This window comes from Eurytemora carolleeae, unplaced genomic scaffold (genome assembly GCF_000591075.1).
Source record: "Eurytemora carolleeae unplaced genomic scaffold, Eaff_2.0 scaffold794, whole genome shotgun sequence".
In the NCBI taxonomy this organism is placed as follows: Eukaryota; Metazoa; Arthropoda; class Copepoda; order Calanoida; family Temoridae; genus Eurytemora; species Eurytemora carolleeae.
Window position 1 is genome coordinate 28,239 of NW_019396685.1, and position 27,440 is coordinate 55,678.

At 31.8% G+C, this 27,440-nt stretch overlaps 1 protein-coding gene across 1 annotated transcript in view; it reads left to right on the forward strand.

Moving 5' to 3' along the window:
• Nucleotides 1-1,169: 1,169 nt before the first annotated feature.
• The window catches only part of LOC111707370 (tachykinin-like peptides receptor 86C), a 43,985-nt gene continuing 17,714 nt past the window's right edge, over nt 1,170-27,440 (forward strand). The window contains exons 1-5 of the mRNA XM_023480470.1: nt 1,170-1,173; nt 1,988-2,066; nt 17,144-17,247; nt 23,210-23,321; nt 24,397-24,505. Of these exons, the coding sequence (XP_023336238.1) occupies nt 1,170-1,173; nt 1,988-2,066; nt 17,144-17,247; nt 23,210-23,321; nt 24,397-24,505 (408 nt within the window). The remainder of the gene's footprint in view (nt 1,174-1,987; nt 2,067-17,143; nt 17,248-23,209; nt 23,322-24,396; nt 24,506-27,440) is intronic.

Here is a 27,440-nt window from a genome sequence, read left to right on the forward strand (position 1 = left end):
ATATTTTAGATTTTAAGATTGAAATATATAGATATTTATCATTTACTGTTGAATTATATACGTTTTTATCATGTTACTAGCTTGAGAGCCCAGCGTAAATCAGGGGAGTTAGTTCCATCGTTTACATAAATTACGATTCTAGCTATTTTTCCGACTTACTCAACTCAGAATCTAAAAATCAAGCTAAAAACATTACCATGGCTCTCTCGAGTTCCTCTATCAAAATTTGATGCAAATCGGTCCAGAGGTTCCCGAGTTCTGATCGTACTAACAAACAGAGAATACAACTTTATATATATAGATACTAATTTAACATATTTTATTTATCACAATAATAAAATAGATCCATTATAAACCATCAAATAACAGTAAAATAAAAGGTGACCGCCAAAAAAGTCCTTGGAAAAAAGTCCTAAAAATTCACACTAAAAAAGTCCTGTGGAAAAAAGTCTTTTTATTGAAAAGTCTCCGGAAATAAAGTCTTACCAATTCGAGACTTTATTTTCTAGGACTTTTTTTCTGGCTCCAGTATGATTTTATACAAAAAAGTCCTCGGAAAAAAAGTCCTCTAACAAGTGAAAATGCATGATTCACAATTCTGGGTTTTTCTTTTCCTCGGACTTCTTTTCTTCAGGACTTTTTTTCCTGGGATCTTATTTCCTGAGACTTTATTGGCAGCCCCCATACTATTTTAGGAAAAAAAGTCCCAGGAATCCAAAACACCGGACTTTATTTCCAGTGACTTTTTTTCCAAGGACTTGAGAAAGTTCGGACTTTTTTCCCAAAGTTTTTAATTCCAGGTTTTTTTTTCCAGAAACTTTTTTTCCCGGGACTTTCATACATAGATTCAAAATAAAAAAAAGTCAGATCCTGATAATATTTTACCAAGTAGATGTATATGTGATTATATAAGTGTATTTAGCAGCCGAAGTATTTAATATACAAATAGTTGTAAGAGATCACCATCACATCTAGAATCATTAAATATCTTTAATCTATATAAAAAAGCTCTTCACTCATATGAACATATTTGTATGTAACTAAGAAGTAATAATCAGAGTACTATACCAGTCTCAGTTTTTTCATGCATTTGTATATATTTATATATATAAAAGTATCTATCCAAACCGCAGCTGTAGGAAATCGGCTACAATTTTTTGAGGGAAACCATGGGTACTTTGGGGGATAACATAGGCTAAAAATTTCGTTTTTATTTTAATTCAAATTTTTTGTTTTTCCACGGGTTGAAACTTTTTTATTTGGAATAATATTAACCTGCAACGTCTTAATTCGGTTACAGAAAGGACAATTTTTATTTATTAAACGATTGAATGATTAATCTTTAAATTTGTGATTCAACAGCTGATTTGTACTGTTGCGGAGATGAGAGAGAAGGCAATAACGTAATCAGACCAAATGTCTTCAACTTATTGACTCCCAAGCCAACTAAGATTTAAAGTTCTGTTCGTACTTAGTCTGGAAACCGGTTATTGTAGTTTATACAGTACAAATATTCCACTTCAGTTATATTAATGTTTTAGTGTGGGAATATCAGTAAACACCTGGTAAATACATATCATTAGAATTAATTTAATTTCTTTCGTGAAACTTTTTTTGACTGATCCCATATTTAATAGCTTATTTTGACAGACACATCGAGATACGTTCATAATTGTGAGTTTTATGTTTAGTTTTAGTTAATTTGGAAACTAAGCTTTTGGTGTTTACTGCAGTGATCTGCACTCTGCAGTGTTCTCACCGAATAAATAGTGTTTTAGTGAAGAGAGTGCAATGCTTGATTTCGATCTCTTTTTAATCTGCAGATTTATTAATCTTAGTTTGATGTCCCACGGACAATTGTATCCAGTCAGGGATTGAAGGGAGCTTCGATCAGGCAAGGAATAAATGAACTATAAAGAAATTAAGAATCGATCCTCAAATTAAAAGTGCCCAAAGTGGATATCAAGATCAAAAGATCTGGATTAAGAATTTATCAACTTAAAAGTTCCCAGCTCTGTATATTTTGGAGGAAGAAGATATCGATTTGGATATAACTGGAATTCAAGGTAAAGTGCTATAACATACACGATACGCAGTGGGTTTACAAAACACTTAAAACAAAACACCCACACTTCAAAACACATAATTTTCAAAACACCTAATTTTCAAAACACCTAATGTCAAAACACCCACGTGTCAAAACACTCACGTGTCAAAACACTCAAAGGGCCGAAAGTATTGAACATCTAAATTTCATTTAAAGGAAAAACACTTAATTTTCATTTACAGGTCAAAAATACCTATGTTTCATTTTCGGAAATTTACGTCAAAATTTTCAAATGGTACACCATGTGCTTTGTACATTTTTAATTAAGTAATAACAGTAAATTGGTACACCATGTAAATATGTAATTTTTTAGTACCGCTAAATTGGTATACCATGTAAATCTGACGAGAAGTGTGTAGTTGATAAATGTAATATGACAAATAATCAATCTTGTCTGTATAAGGAGGGGGGGGGGGGGGTTTNAATCTTAGTTTTTTTACCTAACCTAACCTAACCAAATCTAACCAAAACTAAACTATATATATTTATAGTATTCAACACACGATATGATTTTTTATTGTATCAACATTATTTTATCTGTTTGTTTTCGTTTAAAAATAAAGAAATGAATTCTTCATGCAAAAATAATAACATGTCATTGTGTGGCAAGGTTAACCCTATCGTGTTTTTTTTTGCGAGAACTCGAAAAGTATTTGAACTTGGAAGCTCAAAGAAGAAATCAGAGTGCACTATGTTTGCAAATATTTTTGCACAGACGCCTTTGTTTGTAAAGAGAAATTGTACATTTTAAATTTTTTTGTTACACATTCAGATTTTGAAAATTTTGCGTTTTTTGCAGATTTAAATTTGCTGGGTCAAAAGTCAATTTTTTTTGAAAGATAATTGAAGTAGAGAGCAGATTGGCTTTCCTATCAAATTATAGATTTATATAGTCTTTTTTTTGGTAAACCAGACGTCAGTCGGAATAGGGTTATACATGTTCAATCAGTCTCTTAGGTTCATAGATTTTATTGAATAGAAAAAAAAAAAACATTTTTGAGCTTTTATAACGTTTATTTCATTAAAACTAATAAATAAAGGAGCATATGAGAAATCCTTTCTTGTAAACTTTGGTTAGAAAGTAATACAAATCAATTAGTAAACAATTAATTAATCCATTAACATTTAATTGCTCAAAACAAGAAAAAATTAATTACACCTAAATGTCCCAAGGTTGGATTAACCGAAAAATGTGAATCAATCAAAGCTATTTTTCAAAACAAAGTAAAAATTAACCATATTTCCGTGAAATTTCCTCCCCATTTACTTGTTGACTGTATATAGTATAAACTACTGTATACTGAAGCTGGACATAAGAAAAAAAAGTACTTCTCAAGGTGTATAATGGGAGTGGGTTCATGGGCTACCAATTTACTTTATTTATCAACTACACTAGTTCATGGACTACCAATTCACTTTATTTATCAACTACACATGTTCATGGACTACCAATTTACTTTAATTATCAACTACACATGTTCATGGACTACCAATTTACTTTATTTATCAACTACACATGTTCATGGACTACCAATTTACTTCATTTATCAACTACACATGTTAATGACTACCAATTTACTTTATTTATCAACTACACACATGTTCATGGACTACCAATTTACTTTATTTATAAACTACACATGTTCATGGACTACAAATTTACTTCATTTATCAACCACACATGTTTATGGACTACCAATTTACTTCACTGAATAACTACACATGTTCAAAGTCTACCAATTTACTTTACTCATCAACTATGACCATATTTTTTGCGCAACGTTTGCATAATTTTCGCGCAAATATTTTTTTGCGAACTTTTGCACATGAAGTGCAATAGGTTTTACGCGTCTTTACGCAATATTTTTTTTTGCGTAATTTGCGCAAAACGTAAATTTTCACGCAAAACACGCAAATATTGCCAATTGACCAAATTTGACAGTTTTAGCACAGAATTAGACAACTAGCTGAAGGTTAATTGAAAATTTACATACAAATAGATTATGATTATGTTGCTATCAATTGGTTACTTTTAGTTACAAAATCTCAACTTAAAGGACAAAAATTAATAAAACAGAAATTACAAATTTGAAAATTGAAATTTGATGCATGCATCTTTGTGTGGTGTTACCCTTTGATATTTCAAATGTTGACTACATTCGATGCACATGATTGAAATATCAAAGGTTTATGCCCACTGAGATAAAGGCAACACTAAAACTGAGTCATACAATTTTTATACAGCCTCGCAGTGTCGCAATAATTTGGACTTTGGTTTTACTTCGCCAACTCACTGATACATTTTGTAGGCCTAGACATATACATTTTAAAAATGTTACGACTCTGTTTCTTTCTTAAGTTGAAAATGAGTAGTTGGAAAAATACTGCTCGACTTTTGTGTGAGATCGTGCACATGTTGATTTACAGTGGGGCATCATGCATCAGGTTGCATAATAGAGTTTTTGGCAAGTAATCAGTTCCTTTTTAAGCATTACAATTATATGCAAACAAATACAAACCCATAGATATCTAATTTATACAGTTTACACCTTTATTTAACCTTTTACCAAGAGTTTGTTCCGCAAATTTGCGCAAAACAGAATAACGCAAAAGCAAAAGCGTGCAATTTTGCGTGAAATTTTTTCATTGTCTTCCGAAGTACTGGGTTAAACTGTAGATAAAGTTATTATTTTAACTAGACCAAAATAGTAGAATTGTGTTTGACCAAAGTCTAAGAGGTAGCCAAAGCCAATATTAAGATTAATTACTTGATGAAGTTAGGGCTGCCAACAGAACTAAATATTTCCTCTTTCTTCAATCCTTGCCATATAGGCATTACTAGACGTTGTTCAGAGAGAGGGGGGGAGTAGGGCTGGGTAAAGTTCCATTTAACGAAGCAGAGGTTTTCGAAAATTAACTGAAGAGTCTGATAACGAACGTTAATCTTTAAATTGTTAACGGAACGGATTACCCATTTTTGAAAAAAATTTGCATTTAAAAACGAAAATAAACGAATGTGATTTTATAATCGCATGAATTTTATAGAAATTTTGAGAGTTTTAGCTGCTATTACTACAAACAACCGTTAACTAAAATGAATGTTAATTGAAAAAAAAACCGTTAACCTTATTAATAAAATTAAGATTGTTAACTAACTGTTAGAAAAAGTTGGAACGTGCCCAACCCTATGGGGAGTAGGTTATACGCACAATTGCACCTTGGATTATTCAGTGGGAATTTGGTACAAACTCCAAAATCCAAGAAAAGGATGTAAAACATGTTTTTTAGTTTAGTATTTAGAGTAATACTTTCCAAAACATCAATCATTGAAACCGCCACCAGCCTTTCTATCTATTGCGGTACATGAGCCTGCGATTTAAAAGCTTCGGCTTGAGTCGTGAGTCCTTAAACCCAGCTATAAGTCCTAATCTTTGACACAACTCTGTGCCCAATGAAATTAAAACCGACCTTGGTTGGTTTTAGTGGAAAATAAGGCTCAATGTTGAGTCTTGTTCTGAATAAAACCCGGATTGCGGCAATTCCAATCATGAAAATTCATCAAATACATTATTAAACTTGGTTTGTGAATTCAGCTCTGTGCAAAATTAGATGCAATTTAAATCCAAAAAGCCCAAACAGTAAATAAAACCCACTTACAGCTTAACCTGAGTCGTATTTTCCTGAATCTATTAAATCGTGGGCTTTGAAGGCTCCGGAGCAGCAGAGGAGGTGAGAGGAGGTTCATCAAACAGGAGAGTTCTCATATGCTGTCCAGACTAGAAGGTGTCCCTAAAAGTTATTCTAGGCCCAGTATATTTTAATTATCAATCTGCTCTATCAGTTCTGGAACTAGAAACCTTAAGGACTAGGAGAGAGAAACTTTGTTAATCCTTTGCTAAAAAAAATGTCTTAAATCTCAAAAGCATTCTGCCCTATTCCCGGTAGAACCAGTCACTCACAACCACCAGCTACGGAACGTTAAACTATTTACTGTCAACTATGCTAGAACGGAGAAATACAGAAAATCTGCTATTCCCTATATTCAGAGAAAATTAAACTTCCTATGATATAACCTTATCTTAATTTGTGATAAAACCCATGATATATTCAATTATATTCCTATGAGAATGTTAATCATTTTATGATATGTATTATGATCTTGATTTATCTCTAATAAATCTTACTTACTTACTTACTAGACTAGATTACGACGTCATCACTAAATATTCATGTTGACTGGAGGCTTTATCAGGGACGGATTACAGTTTTACTGAGAATTAAAAAAATATGAAAAAAATGCTTTTATGAATCTGTATTTTCCTTTTTTCATAGTTTTACACACTGTTTTAACTAGAAAGTAATAAGTCATTTGTATGTGTACTGTAACAATTTGCTTTTTTAAAGTGAACTTGTAAACTGTACAATTTGCTCTAGCTCCCTACAAGTCTTGTACTTGTAAACTGCAAAATTTGCTCTAGCTCCCTTCAAGTCTTGTACTTATAAACTGTACAATTTGCTCTAGCTCCCTACAAGTCTTGCACTTGTAAACTGTACAATTTGCTCTAGCTCCCTACAAGTCTTGTACTTGTAAAATGTACAATTTGCTCTAGCTCCCTACAAGTCGTGTACTTTTAAACTGTACATTTTGCACTAGCTCCCTACAAGTCTTGTACTTGTAAATTGTACAATTTGCACTAGCTCCCTACAAGTCTTGTACTTGTAAACAGCACAATTTGCTCTAGCTCCCTACAAGTCTTGTACTTATAAACTGTACAATTTGCTCTAGCTCCCTACAAGTCTTGTACTTGAAAACTGTAAAATTTGCTCTAGCTCCCTACAAGTCTTGTACTTGTAAACTGTACAATTTTTTCTAGCCCCCTACAAGTCGTGTACTTGTAAACTGTACAATTTGCACTAGCTCCCTACAAGCCTTGTACTTGTAAACTGTACAATTTGCACTAGCTCCCTACAAGTCTTGTACTTGTAAACTGTACAATTTGCTCTAGCTCCCTACAAGTCGTGTACTTGTAAACTGTACAATTTGCTCTAGCTGCCTACAAGTCTTGTATTTGTAAACTGTACAATTTGCTCTAGCTGCATACAAGTCTTGTACTTGTAAACTGTACAATTTGCTCTAGCTGCCTACAAGTCTTGTGCTTCAAATTCAAAGAATGGCAAAGTCAAACTTCTAAACATTTAAATCCAAAATCATTTGCTATTAAAATTCGATTTGTGGGTAATTTGAAAAAGAAAAAGATAAAAATGAAAAGAAAAGTAAGAAAAAAGAAAAAAAAATTGAGGAAGAAAAAGAAAAAACAAAGAAGAAATATGAAGATAGAAGACAGAAGAAAGAATAGGAAAGAAATGAGAGAGGGAAAGAAGAAAAGAGAGAACAGGAAAGAAATGAGAGAGAGGAAAGAAGAAAAGAGAGAACAGGAAAGAAGTGTAAGAGAGAAAAATGAAAATAAGAAGAAAGAAAGAAATTAGAGAGAAAAAATAAAAATGATTGAAAAGAAAAGAGAACAGGAAAAAAAGAGAGGGGAAAGTTGAAATAAAATAAAATAATGGAAGGAAGGAGAAGAGGAAAGAAATAAAAGGATGGAGGTAGAAGAGAAAAGAAAGAAAAGGATTAAAGGAGAAGAGAAAAGACAGAAAAGGATGAAAAGAGAAGATTAAATTGAGAGCTGAATGGTCTAAGCTCTGGAGATTAGAGTTGGTAGATTCGGAAGAATCGGATTGGATGTAGGACGGATCAGTCGGAGAGAGTTCTCCGTGTGGGATGGATCTGTGTCGGAGAAAGGTTTAAACCATGGCACCATGCAGGGGTTAGGGTTGGAGAACAGGGATCAAATTTAAGGAAAGATAGTTGAACTTCCTAGGCGTAGTTAAACCACTACACTTGTGCGCTAGCTGAAGATAAAGAGAAGTGGTTTAACTAAGTCTTTGTAGTTCAACTACTTATTGAAATTTACTACATTTTTCACCCTGCACTTGATCTGAATAATTAAATATATAAAACGCATGAAGTATAAAACTGATATTTAGTAAAGCGCAACAATTTTGATCTGAGACTTTGCCATGATTAAAAGATAAACATTAAATGAGATTTGTTTGTTCTTTCCTTTCATACATTCTTATATTTCGCAAAGAGAATTTTTTCAGAGAAATTGAGTTCTTGCCATAAACTCTAATTCTCTTATCCCCATGCGTTGACCTCTAATGTTTCAAACTCTAATTCTCTTATCCCCATGTCGTTGACCTCTAATGTTTCAAACTCTAATTCTCTTATCCCCATGTCGTTGACCTCTAATGTTTCAAACTCTAATTCTCTTATCCCCATGTCGTTGACCTCTAATGTTTCAAACTCTAATTCTCTTATCCCCATGTCGTTGACCTCTAATGTTTCAAACTTTGAATTCTGTGAAATAAATTAAGTTTAAAAGATATCAAAGGGTTTCTTCATAGTCAGGTTTCAAAGAAAAATGGATTAGAAAACTTGAGTTTGTGGCAAAGACTCATTTTTTTCAGGAATTGTCTATACTGATCCAATTAATGATCTGTAATAAACTGTCATAACGTGTATTTTAATATTTAAAATTTTTACTTTTAATCATGAAAGGTTTTTTTATTCAGTTGTGCTAAAAGTTGTACTTGAATGCCTTTATTTTACTTTTTATTTAAGATCGATTATCCCCCTCCCCCCCAAAAAAGCTTAAACGTTAGTTTAAACGTATATTGATGAACCATGTAAAAAAGTTTGCTTACATTTGGTATTTTCTGGACTACTGAGTACTATACTGTACTGTACTGTACTGTACTGTGCACTATACAGCAAGATAATGTGGGAAAAAAGAATTGAGTAATAAATTGTAAAGTGTACCAAGTTCAAGTACTTTTCGTTCATTACAAACTATTTTGATCCATCGTGTTTTGCAAACTAAAGTTAGAAAGTTTTCGAAAATATTTTTAAAGGAATTTACTTTTCAAACAGGCTGGGGAAGGGCCGAGGGAGAAGTGTTTGACGCCTCCCCCCCCCCTCGAGTTTTTTTTTCTTTCTCTCTCACCCTTGACACTATCACCTTGAATATTTTTAACTTTTAAGAAAAAATAATTTAAAGGATTTTTGTAAAACATTTTTTTTATGCATATGGTAAGGCCAGTATGTGTAAAAAAAGATCTAAAATTGCTAAAATGAATTTATATAACTTTATGTGATTAATACTTCAGATTTAAAAACGAAGCCCACGATAAATTGATAGAAAAACATTTGTCACATCTTTAAACAAAAGATGATGACAGAGAGAAGAAAAATAGGAATTGAGGCTTTCCCACAAACTTAAATTTTCTTATCCCTATATCTTTGCAACCTGATAGTTTAAACCTTTTGATATTTCAAACTTAGATTACTAGATCTAATAGAACTCATAGTTTGAAATATCTAAGGTCTACTACGTAAGGTTGCAAATATAAAGGGATCAGAAAATCAGAGCATGTGGCAAAGACTCAATTCCTTTTCGTTTAATCTCTTTCGAAAAAATTTCGTTCAGGCAACTAAAAATTGAACGAAAAAGAAAATTTTCGTTAATTTTTGCGAACATTTTTGTTATAATTTATTCGCAAAATTTCGGCCTTTCATTCAAAATCGTTGTTTTCGTAAAAATTTTCAACAACCCATTTTCGCGAAATTTTAACCTTATTTTACAAAAAAATGTTGAGAAAATATTACGAATTTTTAAATTTTCGTTAAAACTTTTTATTTAAGAATTTTTCTAATTGAAGTCAAATTGACAACTAAATTTGCTGATTTTAACATCCCTCACAGTTGTTGCAAAAATGGTTAAATGATATTTAATTCTTATAGGTTATCTACCATAGATTCACATCAAACATGATACTCAGTTATTTTAGTCTTCATGTTCAGTTGAACACTCTAAAAAAGATGAAACATAATTAAAACTAGTCTGTTTTCAAAATTATAGACATTAAAATCTGATTCATACTTGATCAGACAAATTTGTATAGGGTACTGCTTTTCATCAGGCATTGGCATCTTTTCTTAGAGAGTCACTTGAAATTTTGCATATAGTCCCTTTAAAGATTTCCGGATTTAAGACATATTTTAAGTTTTTCCACCGATTGTCGAGATCAGCCGCTGAATTCCCGGGATAAGACGGATATCCAGCATAAAATTCCCAGCTCTATGGACATAAAATTATTCTTAATCACCCTCAAAATATAAAAACAGTGAATTAAAACTGGGACACCCTATAGGAGAAAATATTGGAAAGAAAAAGAATATTTTAAAATATAAAAAATAGTTTTTCTTTGGTCAAATTCTTTGTCAACAAGCTTAAGTACAAATCTCTTTGTGGATTGGCCTAGTAAAGTAAATCCAACAGAGATATTTAAATCTTAGAATAACTTTTACGACTTATTATCATAGGACACATCTGTTGAGTTTTAAACTTTTTTTTCCGACGAGGGGGCTTAAACTTATTGTTTCAAGGGGGGATCAGCACTTGTTGAGTGTTGGGGCCTAAAATCGCCCAAAGCTCCGAGATCTGAAATCTGATTTGATATCTATTTCCAGTTGGTGTCTGTTTTCTCCATTTTGTGTCTGTTTTCTTCATTTTGTGTCTGTTTTCTCCATTTTGTGTCTGTTTTCTCCTTTTTGTGACTGTTTTCTCCTTTTTTGTATATTTTAATTTTTGTGTATGATATCTCTATTTTGTGTATGTTTTTTTATCATTTGCAAATGTTTCTTCCATTTGTGTAGATACCTTTTTCATTTTGTGTTATTTTTCTCCAATTGTGTATGTTTTCTCCATTTTTGTATGTTTCCTCCAATTTTTTCTCGACTGATAAATTCATAAAAGGAGATATTTTCAAATATTAATTTGAAAGAATAGGAAATTAGACTGTTTGAAGTTTTTGAAAATTTGGTTTAAAAGATAAAAAAAAGATTAACATTTTTTAATTTAAAAATAGTCTAAAATATTTAGCAATTCTTTCAAGTTAAAATCTTATCGTTTTACTGCGGTTACTTCTATTTGCAAGTCATATTCTGTTGTGCATTTAATGTAATAACAATAATATTATTGACTTTACTAGGTATATTTCAATGAAACGCAGTAGCAGTTCATTGTATAAAGACAGTTTTCACTTTATAACATGATTTTCAAGGGACTGAGGCAGAATTTAAAGAATTTGAGCCGCGGCCTTAATTTAAGACGCGGCTCAAATATGGTTGGTTTCACTTAAAATTGTATTCAATGTTTTAAGATTTAAGCCGGCGCTCAATTGAAACCGGGTTTTGGCGGATTTGATACGCGGCTCAAATTTATTAAATTCGCACTTTGGAAAAACTAATTGCTTAATAATAATATCAAAGATGCTTGAGATTGTAATATTTCGTCCTTGTATTCCACAGTTTCTGGGTCTTATTGTAAAATTTTTATCTTTTACAAAGTTGTAAACTTAATGTTAAAGTATAAAATAATTATAATTGTATTCATTTCAGCTTTTAAATTTTATTTTAAAGAGCGAATAATGAATGAATGAATGCATGTTAATATGAAAAGTTGTTTTCTTGATGTATAGTTTCCCCGCCAAAGAAAGCCTCCTTGTGGGATAAAAAGTCACTTTTTACAAAAATCAATTTGGCAAATAAAGACTTTCCTTATTGAATCAATTCCCATCAGAATATAGTTATTCTAAACTGTTTTCATACATAAACATGAATCATTCATGCTTTCCCTCTATCATGATTTTTGCTTTATGATTTTACCAATACGATTTCAAATATCAAACCTTGATCGCAATGTAAAGTAAATAAAAAAATTACGAAAAAATCAAAATTACTTTGAGGCCGTTTCTAAACAAAAAATAACGATTTGGCCGAACAAAGCCTAATGTTAAGAGAAAAAAATATATATCAATTTCGAAAAAAAAATGTTGACCTTTGGGGTAGCAAAAATTTGAAAAAAAGAGAAAATTTGTTTTATCTTAAAAGTTCAACAAATATAACTTTTTTTGGGCTACAATTACCATACCAAAAACATGAAAGGGCTGATGTGTATACAAAATTGCACTGTGCTCAATCAATGACAATGATCACTTCTCCGTCTTATTTTCTATAAAGTGTATTATCAGTTTTTCTATCATCTCTGACAAGAGATGGGGGCGTTCGACTTTTTCATTTTTTTGTGATCGACCCATTTCGTTCGTTTTTTTAATCCTTCAAAAAACGAAATCGTTTGCTCTCATTCATCGTTCATTTTTCATCTATTTCGTTCGTTTTCTCATCGAACGATCGCTCAGTAAAAATCGTCGTTTTTTTTCAAAAATTTATTTCTCCATCTTTGAAAAGGAAAAAAATGTACTAGCCCCCAAATGAACCTGGACCAGCTGAGGCCAATTTGCCTTATGGCATACCGTTTGGGTCTGATATTTATAACCTGCACAATTCAACAGTTGTTCCTTTCTTAAACCCTATCACGATGGGGGGGCGGGGAGGGGGGGGGTTATTATTAATAACTAAAAAATGGATTACATTAGAACGCTAAAACTTCTTCATTTTTTCTACATCATAGCTGTGAAAAAATTTTGCAAAAATGTTGATGCATAGGGTATAAAGGTGGAAAATGATCAAACGGCGGGTCGGTGTTTAAAAAATCAGAAACGGCTAATAACTTTTTATTAATTAAGCGAACGGGCTAAGACTTATATATTTGAAAAGGCCTTGAAAAAAGAATACAATAACGTGTGTCATATTTTAATATTTGTAAAAAGTCTAAGAGCAAAGCATAGGGGGGTGGAAACCCCCCCCCCCCCTCAACCTATATTAGAAAAGAATACCCCAGCCAGGATCGGGTTAAAGATAAATCATAATATCTTTCATCCCATGGAAACTTAAGAATGGGATATTCTTAATCAAAAATCGGTTTTTCAAAATTAGAGAGTCCCTCCCGTTTCTCTATATTAATCTTAAATGGCGCGCAAAATTTCAAATTTCCCGGCTTCTGATACCCGACTGTGATTGGTTGAATTTTATACACTTTTCAGGGATACAATTGTTCAAGATTAGGTTAGTACCGAGTAATGAAAAGAGAGGAACAAGCAATGATCTCGATTTCCACCATTCTAAAGTTCCCAGCTCTGATCAACTAATCTGTACTTCTCTAACTATGTAAAAGTAGAGATAAAGGACTGAAGGACTCTAGTGATAGTTTCTGCTGGGTCAACTATACAGTGTCAGCATGCTTTAACGAATGGACAAGTGGGGGGGTTACATCATACAGGACACGGAAAATTAGATTACTAGATTTGATCAAAGTACATCCCGAATACTCAGACAAGATAATAAAAAAATATCAAAAAAAGATTCAGATATGTTTTGAAATAAGCATATCTATGCAGCAGGATCATTCTAAAAACTGTTTTCATGTGTGGTTTTGTATAACGTGAGAATCCTTTTAACTATTTTAAAAATTACAATCCGATATTTTTAATGTCATTTTTTAAACAAAACTTTCAACAATTGACAACAAGGGGTAAAATGATTTATGTTTTGCTTTATCCGTTTTCGCAAACGTTTTACTGAATAAATTATAAGATTTTGCACACTTCTAGAAGAGAAAATCTTTTTTTGCAAACACACATCTCGAAATGTTTGGCATTTAAATTTCTATTCAAAATTCAAAAAGAATTTTAGTCAATATCATTTCTATTTTCCTAAGAATTTAATTTAATTTATTGCATTTTCTACTATTCTATTCTATTCTTTTCTTTTCATTTAAATCCTGTTCTATAAATCATATCTTTTCTAATATTGTCCATCCTTCTTGATAACAATAAAAAGACAATGTATTCGATTAAAAAAACATAATAAAATTCATACGAAAAAATTACTCCATTCTATTAAATCTTAATAAAGAAAAATAAAGCGCGAAGCGGCAACATTTGTTGGGGGAATTACCCCGAGAAGTCTGAATTTGATGTTTGGTGAATGGCCATCCATAAAGCTTTAGACCTAAAAATATATTAAAGAAAGGAATTAAGTCTTTGCCGCAAACTCTGATTTTCTAATCCCTGTAGCTTTGAAACCCAATGTCGAGGACCTTAGATATTACAAAATATGATTTATGTTAGATTTAATAATCTAAGTTTTAATTATAACGGGGTTTCACCATCAGGTTTCATATATATACAGATATAGATATAAGGATTTGAAAATTTGAGTTTGTAGCACAGACTCAATTCCTTTTCTTATTCTACTCTGTTGATTAAAATTCTAGTATTTTTTATAATCCTTTTCAATATTTTCAACTATTTTCTGTTCTATTTTATTCTACTATTTCATTAGTCTATTGTAATACATTCTACTTTTATTCTAATTAATTTTCCATTTTATTTTAATATATTCTATTCTTTTCTATTGTGTTCTAATATTTTATTGCCTATTTAAATATACATTATACTACTTTTGTTCTAATTAATTTTCCATTTTATTCTAATATATTCTATTCTAGTCTATTCTGTTCTAATATTTTATAGCCTATCTAAATACATTATACTACTTTCTATTCTAATTCTTTTTCTATTCAATTTTAATATATTCTATTCTTTTCTATTCTGTTCCAATATATTATAGCCTATTTAAATACATTATACTACTTTCTATTCTAATTCATTTTCTATTTCATTTTAATATATTCTATTCTTTTCTATTCTGTTCCAATATATTATAGCCTATTTAAATACATTATACTACTTTCTATTCTAATTCATTTTCTATTTCATTTTAATATATTCTTTTCTATTCTATTCTATTCTGTACTGTTCAACTTGTTTCGTAAAGAAATAATGTATTCAGCGCATGTGTCTCTTCTCCTTCTTCATTCCAAAACAGAAATAAACATTTTAAACATTTGTCAAAAAAAAAAACATAAATATTAATAAAATAATCCAAAAAATTATATTCTAATATACACAGTTCTATGATTTATAAGTTAGAAAATTCGGGGTAAAAATCCAAGATGGAAGATCCCACGAACAAGTTTATAAATATGTGTGAACGCTCTCACTATTAACATTTCCTCATTTTGCCAATAATTTCTGTTTAAAGCTAAAAACAAGTGAGTCGCAGTCTTAAAATTTACGTGACTAGGGCTACATAAAAGTAAAGGGGAGTTAGCAATGTAAAACCAAAAGCCAACGGGTTATAAGTAATAAATAATAAAATTTGGTGAAAAAGCCTCACGTTCCAAAATGCACCTGATTTAAAAATATATAATGATATTACTTTCAGAGAATCATTTTGGAAAATATAAAGCAGGGAGAAGATACAGCGTTATTCACAAGGAATAATTCATCTCAAAATTTGTTTGTAAGGAATTGAACAAATTAAAGGGATATTCAACGTAATTGCAGATTTTTCAATCCAAATTTGAAAAAAAAATCTTTCTTTCTTCGGATTTTTTCTGAACCCAAAGAATAATTTCAACCCGTCAAAGTTAATTCAAGGGTTTTAAAGGGGGCGGTGCACAATGGTTCAAAAAGGTCCAAAGGGGTGCAAATGTAATCCAAGAAGGTCTAAGGAGGGTTCTCAGAGGTCCAACTTTAGGGCTCCAGGGGGTTCATGCAATTGATGGTCTTAGGTAGTAAAAGGGGTCGAGAATGGTTCTAGCTGTAGTTTAAAAGGAACCATATCGTTTACTTTGCAAATTACAATTCCTTTAAAACTTTGATTTAAAGAGTAAAGTAGGAGAAAGTTTTCTCGAATTTTCCGCAACATTTTAAGAAATGAAATGGATTTTTCGTATTCAGTTTTCTGTACTATCTGGCAGTTCAAGGTCAGAAATATGAAAAATATTTCTGAAAGTCTAACTTCCAATACCACGGAGTCTACCTGCAATCATAAGTAAATATTCATCTTTATATCTTACAGAATAAATCTCAATTGATAAATATAAAGGAATGGAGTCTTTGCCACAAACTCAAATGTTCTAATTTTTATACCTATGCAACCTGATGGTGGACACCTTTGATATTTCAAACTTAGATTATTTAATCTAACTGAATTCATAGTTTAAAATATCTAAGGTTTACAACATCAGGTTGCAAAGATATGAATATTAGAAATTTGAGTTTGTTGCAAAGACTCAATTCCTTTGATACATATATAAACTAGGCCTTTTCAATTGTGAACAATATTTTCTCTTTGTAAACATTGCAAAACAAAAACAAACAAAAAATTTCGCGGTTTTTTTCTTTTGTGGATTTTCAAAATTTTCAAAATCGAATTTATTAGAAGCAAATTTTTGAAAATCCGATAATCCATAATCCTTCCCTGGGGTCCCTTGAGGTACCACAACAGATAAGCAAAGTATATGTAGATATATACTATATATAGATATAAATAGATAGACTTATATGAAATTCCTGGATATTTACGCAGGAAACATATTATTATTTTTGAAAAAAGATTTTTTTTCTTTATTCTTCAATTTTGTTCGAAGTAAAAACACCATATTTAAGATAACAAATATGTTGTTAAAACAAAACTCTTGTATATCACGCCAAAGTAAAGTAAACTTCATGTTTGTAGTTTTAAATCGGATTTATTGTGATCATAACTTCTCCTCTTGAAAGAGCATATATTGAGATGTAAAAGTATGAATTTCAAAAATTTAAATGAATGACGAATTAGAAAGCGCCCTTTTTATGAATTAGCATAGTAATAACTGATTTAATAATAAAGCTCTTTCTTTATCTGTCTTTATAATAACGCTCTTCGCTCGTATATATATTGCATATGTATATTTGTATATAGTTTAGCTTAGTTTATAGCTGGTCAAACGGCTGGAACAAATGGGGGAAAAAAATGTTGTTTTTTTCAAATTTAGAAATTATTTTTTTTCAACATTAAAATTTTTACTTCAAGTGTTTCTAAAATTTCACAGGCAACGCCTGGCACTTCAAGTAGTATATCATAGATCATCCTTTAAATCCAGTATCACCTCCTTGCCTATTTAGTAATGATGTGTGGACCTACGGACAGATCCTCTGGACCCTCATGTTCTCCATAATCATCGTCGTGGCCATCCTCGGCAATACTATCGTCATCTGGATTATTCTAGGTGAGCTTGAAGGGACTGGGTGTGGTTTTTTTATAAGAGGTATCACTGTGGTCCAATGGAATTACTGACGCAACGACATTAATTTTTGAGGGATCGTTTGTTTCTCAAATACTGAAATGCATACAATTTGGGAGAGTAGAGTTGGCAGAGTAGTGTTGGAAGAGTTGAGTTGGGAGAATAGAGTTGGAGAGTAGAGTTGAGAGAGTAGAGTTGGGATAGTAGAGTTGGTAGAGTAGAGTTGGGAGAGTAGTGTTGGAAGAGTAGATTTGGGAGAGAAGAGTTGGAAGAGTTGAGTTGGGAGGGTATAGAGTTGGGAGAGTAGAGTTGGAAGAGTAGAGTTGGGAGAGTAGAGTTGGAAGAGTTGAGTTGGGAGAGTAGAGTTGGGAGAGTAGTGTTGGAAGAGTAGATTTGGGAGTGTAGAGTTGGGAGAGTTGAGTTGGGAGGGTATAGAGTTGGGAGAGTAGAGTTGGAAGAGTTTAGTAGGGAGTGTATAAAGTTGGGAGAGTATAGCTGGAAGAGTTGATTTAGAAGAGAAAAGTTGGGAAAGTAGTGTTGGGAAAGTAGTGTTGGGAGAGTAGATTTGAAAGAGTAGAGTTGAGTTGGGAGAGTATAGAGTTTGGAGAGTAGAGTTGGAAGAGTTGATTTGGGAGAGTAGAGTTGGGAGAGTAGAGTTGGGAGAGTAGAGTTGGGAGGGTAGAGTTGGGAGAGTAGAGTTGGGAGAGTTGTGTTTGGAGAGTTGAGTTTGGAGAGTTGTGTTTGGAGGGTAGAGTTTGGAGAGTAGAGTTGGGAGAGTTGTGTTTGGAGAGTAGAGTTTGGAGGGTAAAGTTGGGAGAGTAGAGTATGGAGAGTAGAGTTTAGAGAGTAGAGTTTGGAGAGTAGAGTATGGTGAGTGAGGCTGGTAGATCATCATTCATTATCTTGGATTTAGAAATAATATTAAATTTCTGATAAAAAGATAAACTTTTAATCCATGATTAATTTCTATTTCGAGTAATTCTGTTTTTCATGTTTTGTAATAAAGTTTTGAATTTTCTTTGATTGCTACAAATCAAGGCTTTAACGATACTAACTAAATTAATACAATAAAAACATTATTCACATCTTTAAGTCTCTGATCAAAAATATAGAAAATTTAATTTTGTTTAAAGTTTAAAATTGACTTAATCAGATATTTTGTTTGAACACTTCTATAAAAATGCCCAAACTTTAGGAAGCAATTTAATCCCGCGATTTTGATAAAAGATTCAGTATTTTCTCCAAACAATTGTTGATTTTCTACAAATAAACCCTAAATAAGCATCGAAATAATTCATCAAATGTCGTATTCTTAATTTTCTGATAATGGATTGTTGTAGACGTTGCTGATATTTAGTTTTTAATTCAATGATTATATGGCCGGAGCTCTTTTAAACTGTTCCCGCATATTCATGGCTATTTATTTTTTTCTTAAATACTGAGATTTACGTAAAATAGTATAAAACCCATTTGAAAAATTGTCATTAAGGGTTTAACTGGTATTAACCTTAAAAATATTAGTAATTCTTCCATCAACAATTATTACCTCTTAACTTTATCTAAATATCATAACAGTCCAGTAAACCATTGAGAATTGAGTATTATGTGTATTGTGTACAACTACACACTATGGCGTCTGTGGCGTCTACACACTCTGGCGTCTACACACTATGGCATCTATGGCGTCTATGTAGGAATTCCAGACCATGGTGTGAATAGAAATTTCATCATAAAAGCAATAAATATAGTCTAGGTATACAGAGGGAAGGAAGGATATCAAATTTACCAAGGGAAACCGGTAAAACTGCAAAATAAGCAGTTCTATCATTGCCGGCTAATCATCCCTGATCAGGGGTCAATATAATTCCCAAAAAAGCTGATTTTCTCGATCCCAAAATAATTTTTTGCCCCCAATTTTGAAAAAAAATGCCCCCAATTTTTAAAAAAAATGCCCCCAGTTAAAATTTTTTTTTTTAAATTCCACTAACACATTTACCCCATTGCCCCCAATTTGAAAAAAATGCCCCCAGTTAAAATTTTTTTTTTTAAATTCCACTAACACATTTACCCCATTGCCCCCAATTTGAAAAAAATGCCCCCAGTTAAAATTTTTTTTTCAAATTCCACTAACATATTTGCCCCCAATTTGAAAAAAATGCCCCCAAGTTCTAAAAAAAATGCCCCCAATTTTATTTTTAATTATCATATAAAAAAAATTTGCCCCCAATTAAAGAATTTGCCCCCATTTCTTTCAAATTTGTCAATCCCAAATGGGATTGAAAAAGGAATTATATTGACCCCTGTCCCTGATAGGTCTTATACAGTTTCAAATTATCCGCCAGAATTTTTCCCGGCGGAAATAAAAATTACTGGAAAAGATGAATGGGAAAACGGATTTCCGGTAATTTTCCGTCAGGGAAATTTCCGCCGGTCGCAGGAAAAAATTATGCCGGAAAGATTTCTGCGGAAAAAGTTTCCAGCTTCATCCGGAAATTTTCTGGATTATTAAATTTGATTTTTTTATTTAAGCGTTGTCTGGTCACGTTTGAATTAGATATATCTTGTTTGTGATAACTGATTATTTTCATTTAAGCTCTTACTAACAAAAAGTCAATTGCGTAATTTCTTGCTTTGGAACCAATGGAAAAATTAACAGAATTAAACACTTTCAAAACTTTGTTGATTAAGTTTTTTAGTTAAAGGGTCACGTAAAAATACAAGGACAGTTCCTTAAACTAAAATGTCATCAAATATCTGTCCATCTTGCAGAGAACTAAAACAGACATCTCTGCATTGTCAGCACTCAGACTAAATCATTTTTCATCGCAGCTAAGTGAAAGGCTGTCAATTTTCTGGGCAAAATCCGACCATTTTTTTCTAATTTATGTTAGAAACTCATAATACTAACTTTAACCTTTAAAAATAGTAATTCAAAGTTTTACAAATAAACAAAACAAAACAAAAAAAAGAAAGGAAAAAAAGGTTAAACTCAAATTTACAATTGTAACCACCAAATTATTTGAAAAAAGTATTTCCATGAAAATAGAGCTTTCTTTAAAATACAAACTGTCCCAATTTGATGATTATATTTTGCATAAACTTTTTAAATCTTTTTAAAATTCAAATCTCAGTAGATTATTCTAAATTCCAGGCTCCAGGCTGCTCAACATAATCTTCCTTTTTTCAAAAATGCAGCTGAAACCTCTTTCTTTTTTGTCTTTCCAATTCCATGATTTTGGTACAACCTTCATTTGCTCTTTCTATAATGAGGCTACATTTATTTGACCTTCCATGTAAAGATAGCAATGGGGATTCACAACGGTACCCTTGAAACCTTAATCTAATCAAGAATGTGAAAGATAATTGTCCTGCGTGATAGTAGAAATGCGCAATTTTGTATTTTTAAAATGATAAACATTCACGTATAATTCATACATGATTAGACTAAGCTTGTGAGGGTTGGTACCGTTATGAATCGGGCATTGTCATATGTGCAAGGAGGTCGAAAGGTCACTTTAAATAACGCTGTAAATGCGCATTTTCTGAACTTTTTCGCTAAACTAAAAATAAAATGAGAGGAAAATCGATAACAAGTTACAGTATAATTTAAGCTGCAGTGGTAAAGATTTATCTGCCAGATATTGGCGAACATTAGAAACTGAGTTTTTGCAACAAATTATAATTTTTTCATTTATATTTTTTGCAACGGCCGGTGTCATAGATCTCTGATATTTCAAACTATGAATTCTATCAGAAAAAAATATCAAAGGTTTTAACGATCAGGTAGCAAAGATATAGGGATTAGCAAATTTGAGTTTGTGGGAAAGACTCGCTTCCTTTAGTTTAGGGAACCAATCAATCAATCAAACGATTCCCTGGACTTACTTGGGTAGATGCATTCAGTTTCTACAATTTAAATCTAATTCTACTTTGCCTTTTACCTTTATGGCATTGCTTTTGGTCCCAAACGTTACATTTACATAGTAAATTGATTTTAAGCTAATGGTAGAACATTCATAACATCATCAAATACACATACGATTACTGAGCAGTGAGCTGTCGTCTTCAAATTACACCATTTCATATGTCTCACATCATATATGTTTAGACAAATATTTTACAAAAATATTTGTTTAGACAAATATTTACCGAAATATTTTAGACAGATATTTTACCAAAATATTTGATTCGACAGATATTTTACCGAAATATTTGTTTCGACTAACATTTTACCGAAATATTTGCTTCGAAAAACATTTTACCAAAATATTTGTTTCGACAAAGATGTTACCAAAATATTTATTTCGAGAAACATTTTACCGAAATATTAGTTTCGAAAAACATTGTACCGAAATATTTGTTTGAAGAAACATTTACCGAAATATTTGTTTCGACAAATATTTTGCCAAAATATTTTTTATGACAAACATTTTACCGAAATATCTGTTTCGAAAAACATTTTACCGAAAGATTTGCTTAGACGAATATTTTACTGAAATATTTGTTTTAATTTTTGCGTTTTGAATGTTCTTAACACTCGGTTTAGTTTCCACTGAGACTGAGCACGTGGATTTAACGGTTCTGTCAATATCCCAGAAAGCTGTGACTTTCGATCACAATTTGACCCATTTAACATAATTAGCCTTTTGTCTTGGATACTTCTCTGTCGACATTTTGCATTTTTAATGAAAAGTATAGAATAAACAAATCTGTAAGGTAAAAGATTGTTGAATTATAGACAAAAATACATTTGATTTCAAATAGAAGAAACCGAATTCTCTGGTTAATCTGGGTTGTGAGTGTTTCTGTTTCCCCCAATAGACTGAGATATGAAACGTGAACATTTCAAAGAAAATTCAAATAAAAATGAAAAATGTATTGCGCTGAACGGTATTTCCGCACTATGGAAATTGATGATGTTAATGAAATCCTTGAAATAAGAAAAGAAAATTACAAGAATCTTTTAAAATGTGTTTAATTTAGGGTTTCCAACGTAATAGATTATTCACTTATGCGAAATAATTTTCATTTCGTGTAATTTCGCAGGATTTCGCGTAATTGGCGAAACTTTTATTTCGGCGTAACTTCGCGTAATTTCAGATTGGACAGTATGTACTTTACCAATTACGGAATGGTTTTGGAATGCCTTAATTACGCGAAACTAGACTTTTTTCGTATACGTAATTAACACATAATTTCGCGTAATGCTCCTCCTTAAGTGAAAGAAAGTGTTACGCGTAATTACGTGTAACGTAATTACGACTGGAAACCCTAATCATTTTTTATATATTTAGAAAAAAGTAAGTTCAGAGATTATAATTAAATTTAAACTCGAGATGGTTTCAATTCAATTGTTAATTTTACTCTACAGTAAATAAACAATACAAGTACAAATTAAATGTCGACAAAATATAAAAGTCAGAACTAAAACATTTTTATTCAAGCACCATTTTCGAAACCTGATTTTAAGAGTATGCATTTCATAACAATTCTTTTTAGATTAGATTCAGTATCTTATCAGCAACTTTAAAACACAACTTGCTCTTTAACTGCAATACATACAATGTACATCAAATGCACCCAAGTTTTTGCAGGGCAACTCAGGGGGAGCAGGGGAAGGCATGCAGCCATTGACCACTACTATTTTCTCTTCCATGCCACCTATTTGATTTTTTGTCTTCCGGTTCTCCCATGTTCTGCAATCGAATTTTGAGAAAAATCAGTCAAGGGTTCCTGAGTTATGATCGGACAAACAAAACAAACAGAGATTACTACTTGGGAACCCAGCGTTGCCGTTTATCCGCGCTTGGTCGAAAATTACGATTTTAGCTGTATACGCAACTGCAATTAACTTTCCTTGCAAATTATAACCTTGCATAGATGACATATGCTCTATTTGAAATTACGCTTACTGCAGTCTCTTTTTCTTACTGAATGTGTTCTTCAGCGCATCGACGAATGTGGAGTGTGACGAACTATTTCCTGTTTAACCTAACTCTAGCAGACCTCATGATGGCAACCCTTAATTGTATACCCTCATTTATATTCATGAGGGACAGGTATTTTACTATTAGGTTGTATACCTTCTTTTATATTCATGAGGGACAGGTATTGTACTATTAGGTGTATCTACAAACTTAATTCTTCAAAATAAGTTTTCACGTAGTTCTTTTATTACTCTGATATCTTTTTACAATGAGTAAGATCTAATTGGTCCTCAGATATCCCATTACCAACTAAATAAACTGGTTAGATCTAGTCCTCAGATATAGTTTAATATTAGTGTTTGTTTTCTAGTGTCCGAAAATGTAAAGTTAGAAATATCGTCATTTTAAAAGAATTGAGAATGTCCTTTGAAAAGTAGCTAAAATTTAATTATAGGTTCTATAATATTCTATTCTTTATATCTTTGGTATACTGTTATACCAACACTACTGGTATAATTCTTGGATATTTAAGTTTTGCATATTTGCTTTCACAGAATTCATAGATTGAAATTTCAAAGTCTACGAGAAGGAGGTAGTAAATATATAAGGAGTAGAAAATGATAGTTTACGTCAAGCTATAGGGTGTCCCAAGCAACATGAAGTTGGTAAATAGTTTAAAATGTCTTCTTCCATAGTTTTTTAAGCTGCTTATTACCAAAGACAATAATAAAAATATAATATAGGAGTCATATTATCTAGTCCTCAGATATAGTTTTATATTAGTGTTTGTTTTCTGTGTCCAAAAATATAAAGTTAGAAATATCGTCATTTTAAAAGAATTGAGAATGTCCTCTGAAAAGTAGCTAAAATTTAATTATAAGTTCTATAATATTCTATTCTTTATAGCTTTGGTTTACTGTTATATTAACACTGCTGGTAAAATTCTTGGATATTTAAGTTTTGCATATTTGCTTTCACAGAATTCATAGATTTGTCAAAGTCTACGAGAAGTAGGAAGTAAATATATAAGGAATAGAAAATTATAGTTCACGTCAAGCTACAGGGTGTCCCAAGAAAAATGACAGTTGGTAAATAGTTTAAAATGTCTTCTGCCATTACCAACTGTCATATTTCGTGGGACACCCTGTATCACCGCCTATGACAGTACACTTTGTCATATTTATATCATGATTTTTTTCTGGTTCAGGGTGTGGACCTTAGGATACATCTATTGTAAGATCAACACCTTCCTCTCCTACGTAACAATACCAGCTAGTGTCTTTACTCTACTAGCTATAACCATTGATAGAAGAAAGGTAAAACCATTTTACTTTTTATATTCCTTCCTTCCTCCATTTTACTTTTTATATTCCTTCCTTCCTCCATTTTACTTATAATATTCCTTTCTTCCTCTATTTTACTTTTGATATTCCTTCCTTCCTCCATTTTACTTTTGATATTCATTGCTTCCTCCATTTTACTTTTGATATTCCTTCCTTCCTCCATTTTACTTTTGATATTCCTTCCTTCCTCCATTTTACTCCTCTTAAGAATGTTTTCAAAAAGGGACTGTTCGCGTTATTTCTAGTAACCCTCTCTATGGCAATGCCCGGTTCATAATAATTCTCCTAAAAGCTTTGTCAGATTATCTATAAATTAGATATGAACGACAATAACTTTTACATTATTTATTAGATTAAGAAGTGTCAAGGGTACCGTTGTGAATCAGGCATTATGGAAGGGGCAAATGAAATTTATACCAAAATCATAAAATGACATAAAAAAAGAGGTTTAAGTTGCATTTTTGAAGAAAAAATAAGAAATAATAAGTTGAGAAGCATTTTGGAGAAAGAAAGTAGTTTCAGCAGCATTTTGGAAAGAAGACAAGAAAAACAATTTAGCAGCATTTTGAAATCGAGAAAAAAGAAGTTGTAGATTTACTTTATGGATTAATGAACAATAACAGATAGAACACTGGATATTGTCTTTTTAAGATTTAGAGGTTTTTCGTTCACAATAACACTGAGGCAGAAACCAAAAGGGGTTACGCGCATGCTTAGAGAAAAAGCCTGTTCTATGCTGCATGAATGTAACTCTTTTGGGCTTCTGCCTCAGTGTTACTGTGAAGGAAAAACCCCTAACTCTTAAAGGAATACATCTACTGTTCTATCTGTTATTGTTATATAATCTATGCTTCACATAATGGATCAGCAGACAAGTAGCATCACAAAAAGAAAAAAGTGTTGACGTGTATGTAGATCTTTTATTTCTTGCTAAAAATGAAAAACAATTTAATGAAATGAATCATTTTCAAGAAAAGGAAAAAAATTGATTAAATTTCAAAACCTAATTTTCTCTCAATACCAGTTGTGGCTATTGTTGGTAAAACCACTCATTTTCTGCGCTGGAAAATAAAATAAAATTGTTATTATTTACCTCACCCCCCCAGCACGATGGGGTATTTTAAGGGGTCAGGGGGGGGAACTGGTTTTTGTCACGATACTCCTCTTAAATGCATTTGTCTTGTGTTTCATGTTGAGAATGGGTAAAAAGACAATATTATTCATACAATATTTACAATATTGTATGAATTGTAACTTGCATTAATTCAATTTATAATTACTTTTTCCGTACATATAGTTATTCTTGAATGGATCCTGTAAACCCGCAATATATTTCAATGTACTCTTTGTTACAGCGAGCTTTTTGGAAGAAAACATATTTTATAGAAAAAGCACAAGAAAGCACAGCGGTTTCGGGATAATCTAAATAAATAAATAGGTTCTAAAAGCCGTAAAGAAAAGATTTAGAGGCTCCAGCAGCACCCCAAAAGCTTGATTTTGTCAGGGTAGCGTGTTGAAAAATCCTATTTTAAGAGTTTTCAATGAAATAGCGGGGTTTCGGTCTAAATTCTTAACTAAAATATAACATTTAAACAACTTAGAGACTTTTCTGAATCAAAAAATTCTTAAGCACAAGCCTTATTTGACATAAATAAGAGGTTTATGGAATAAAACTAAGTTTGGCTGACCCCCCCCCCTAATACCCCACTGTGCCCCCCCATACTCGATTCCCTTTCTTCTCTTAAAGGCCGGTCTTAAAGTCACCCTCCCCTAAAAGAGGGAATGCCCAATTTTCAACAAGGGCAGAGAACTCCGTGTGTTCATCTCTAAAATGGTATTTAAATTGCCATGAAACTGGAGTGTACGCTTGCGTACGGGGGGATCAAACACAGCTGACTTTTTCAAACTTTTGAATGTAAATATTTATTTTCTGCATTCTCTAGAAAATATATATTAATATTTCTGATATATAAAAACCTCTTACAAAACAAAGTGTTCAATTCAACCTTTACAAGCGTTTCTACAGATAAATAAGACTATAGTCGAAGGTTTAAAGGGTACTGTTGTAAATCTGACACCCCAGTTAGAAATGGAGGGCTGCTTACAGTGCCTTTAAAGATTCAAGATTGTTTGGGTTCATGTTCTACTGTGATAAGAAGAAAATTACGTGGAATAGGAAGACGACATAATAACAACACTGAAGTGCCTCTGACAAACAAATAGGTTTACTAGTAAGTTGTTATTACTTATTAAGTGAAATGGGTCATAACTTCAGTCTAAAAGTCGACTTCCTATTTCAGAGTTTTTTATACTCACTGCTATAAGACATCGTTATACTCTACAGTTACAAACTTTTTTTGATTGAAAGAAATAGGTAGAAACCAATTTTACTAATTAGATCAATTAAGCTTAGTTCCTAATTGTACGGAGGATCAATTTACTTAGGTGTACAGGGGGAAAAGGGCTGGGGGGGGGGGAATTTTCTTTCCATCTGGTAAATAAGTTGTAATACAGAATTTTTAACTGTCCGCGTCTCCATTTTGAAAAAGAAAATTTCAATAATTACATTATGGCCGTTTCCAATACTGAAGTCTTCAAATTGGCATTCTTGAAAAAAAAACATTTAAATAAATTAAATTCTGAAAGAAAGAGATTGATCTTCGACAGAAATTGCAAAAATATGTTTTTTTTCTGAATTGAGATACCCTCTGAAATTCTAAACTATATATACGTTTAACCCTTTATCTGAGTATACGACAATGAAAGAGATATCTTGGAAAGGGATCATTTCTGTCAATTTTCTGCTCTGTCTCTGCTGCATTAATCCATAAGAAAGCCACTATTTTTATAGAAAATTATTTGAATTTACTTCGACAATCATTTTTAGATCCATTTAGAAATGATCGTG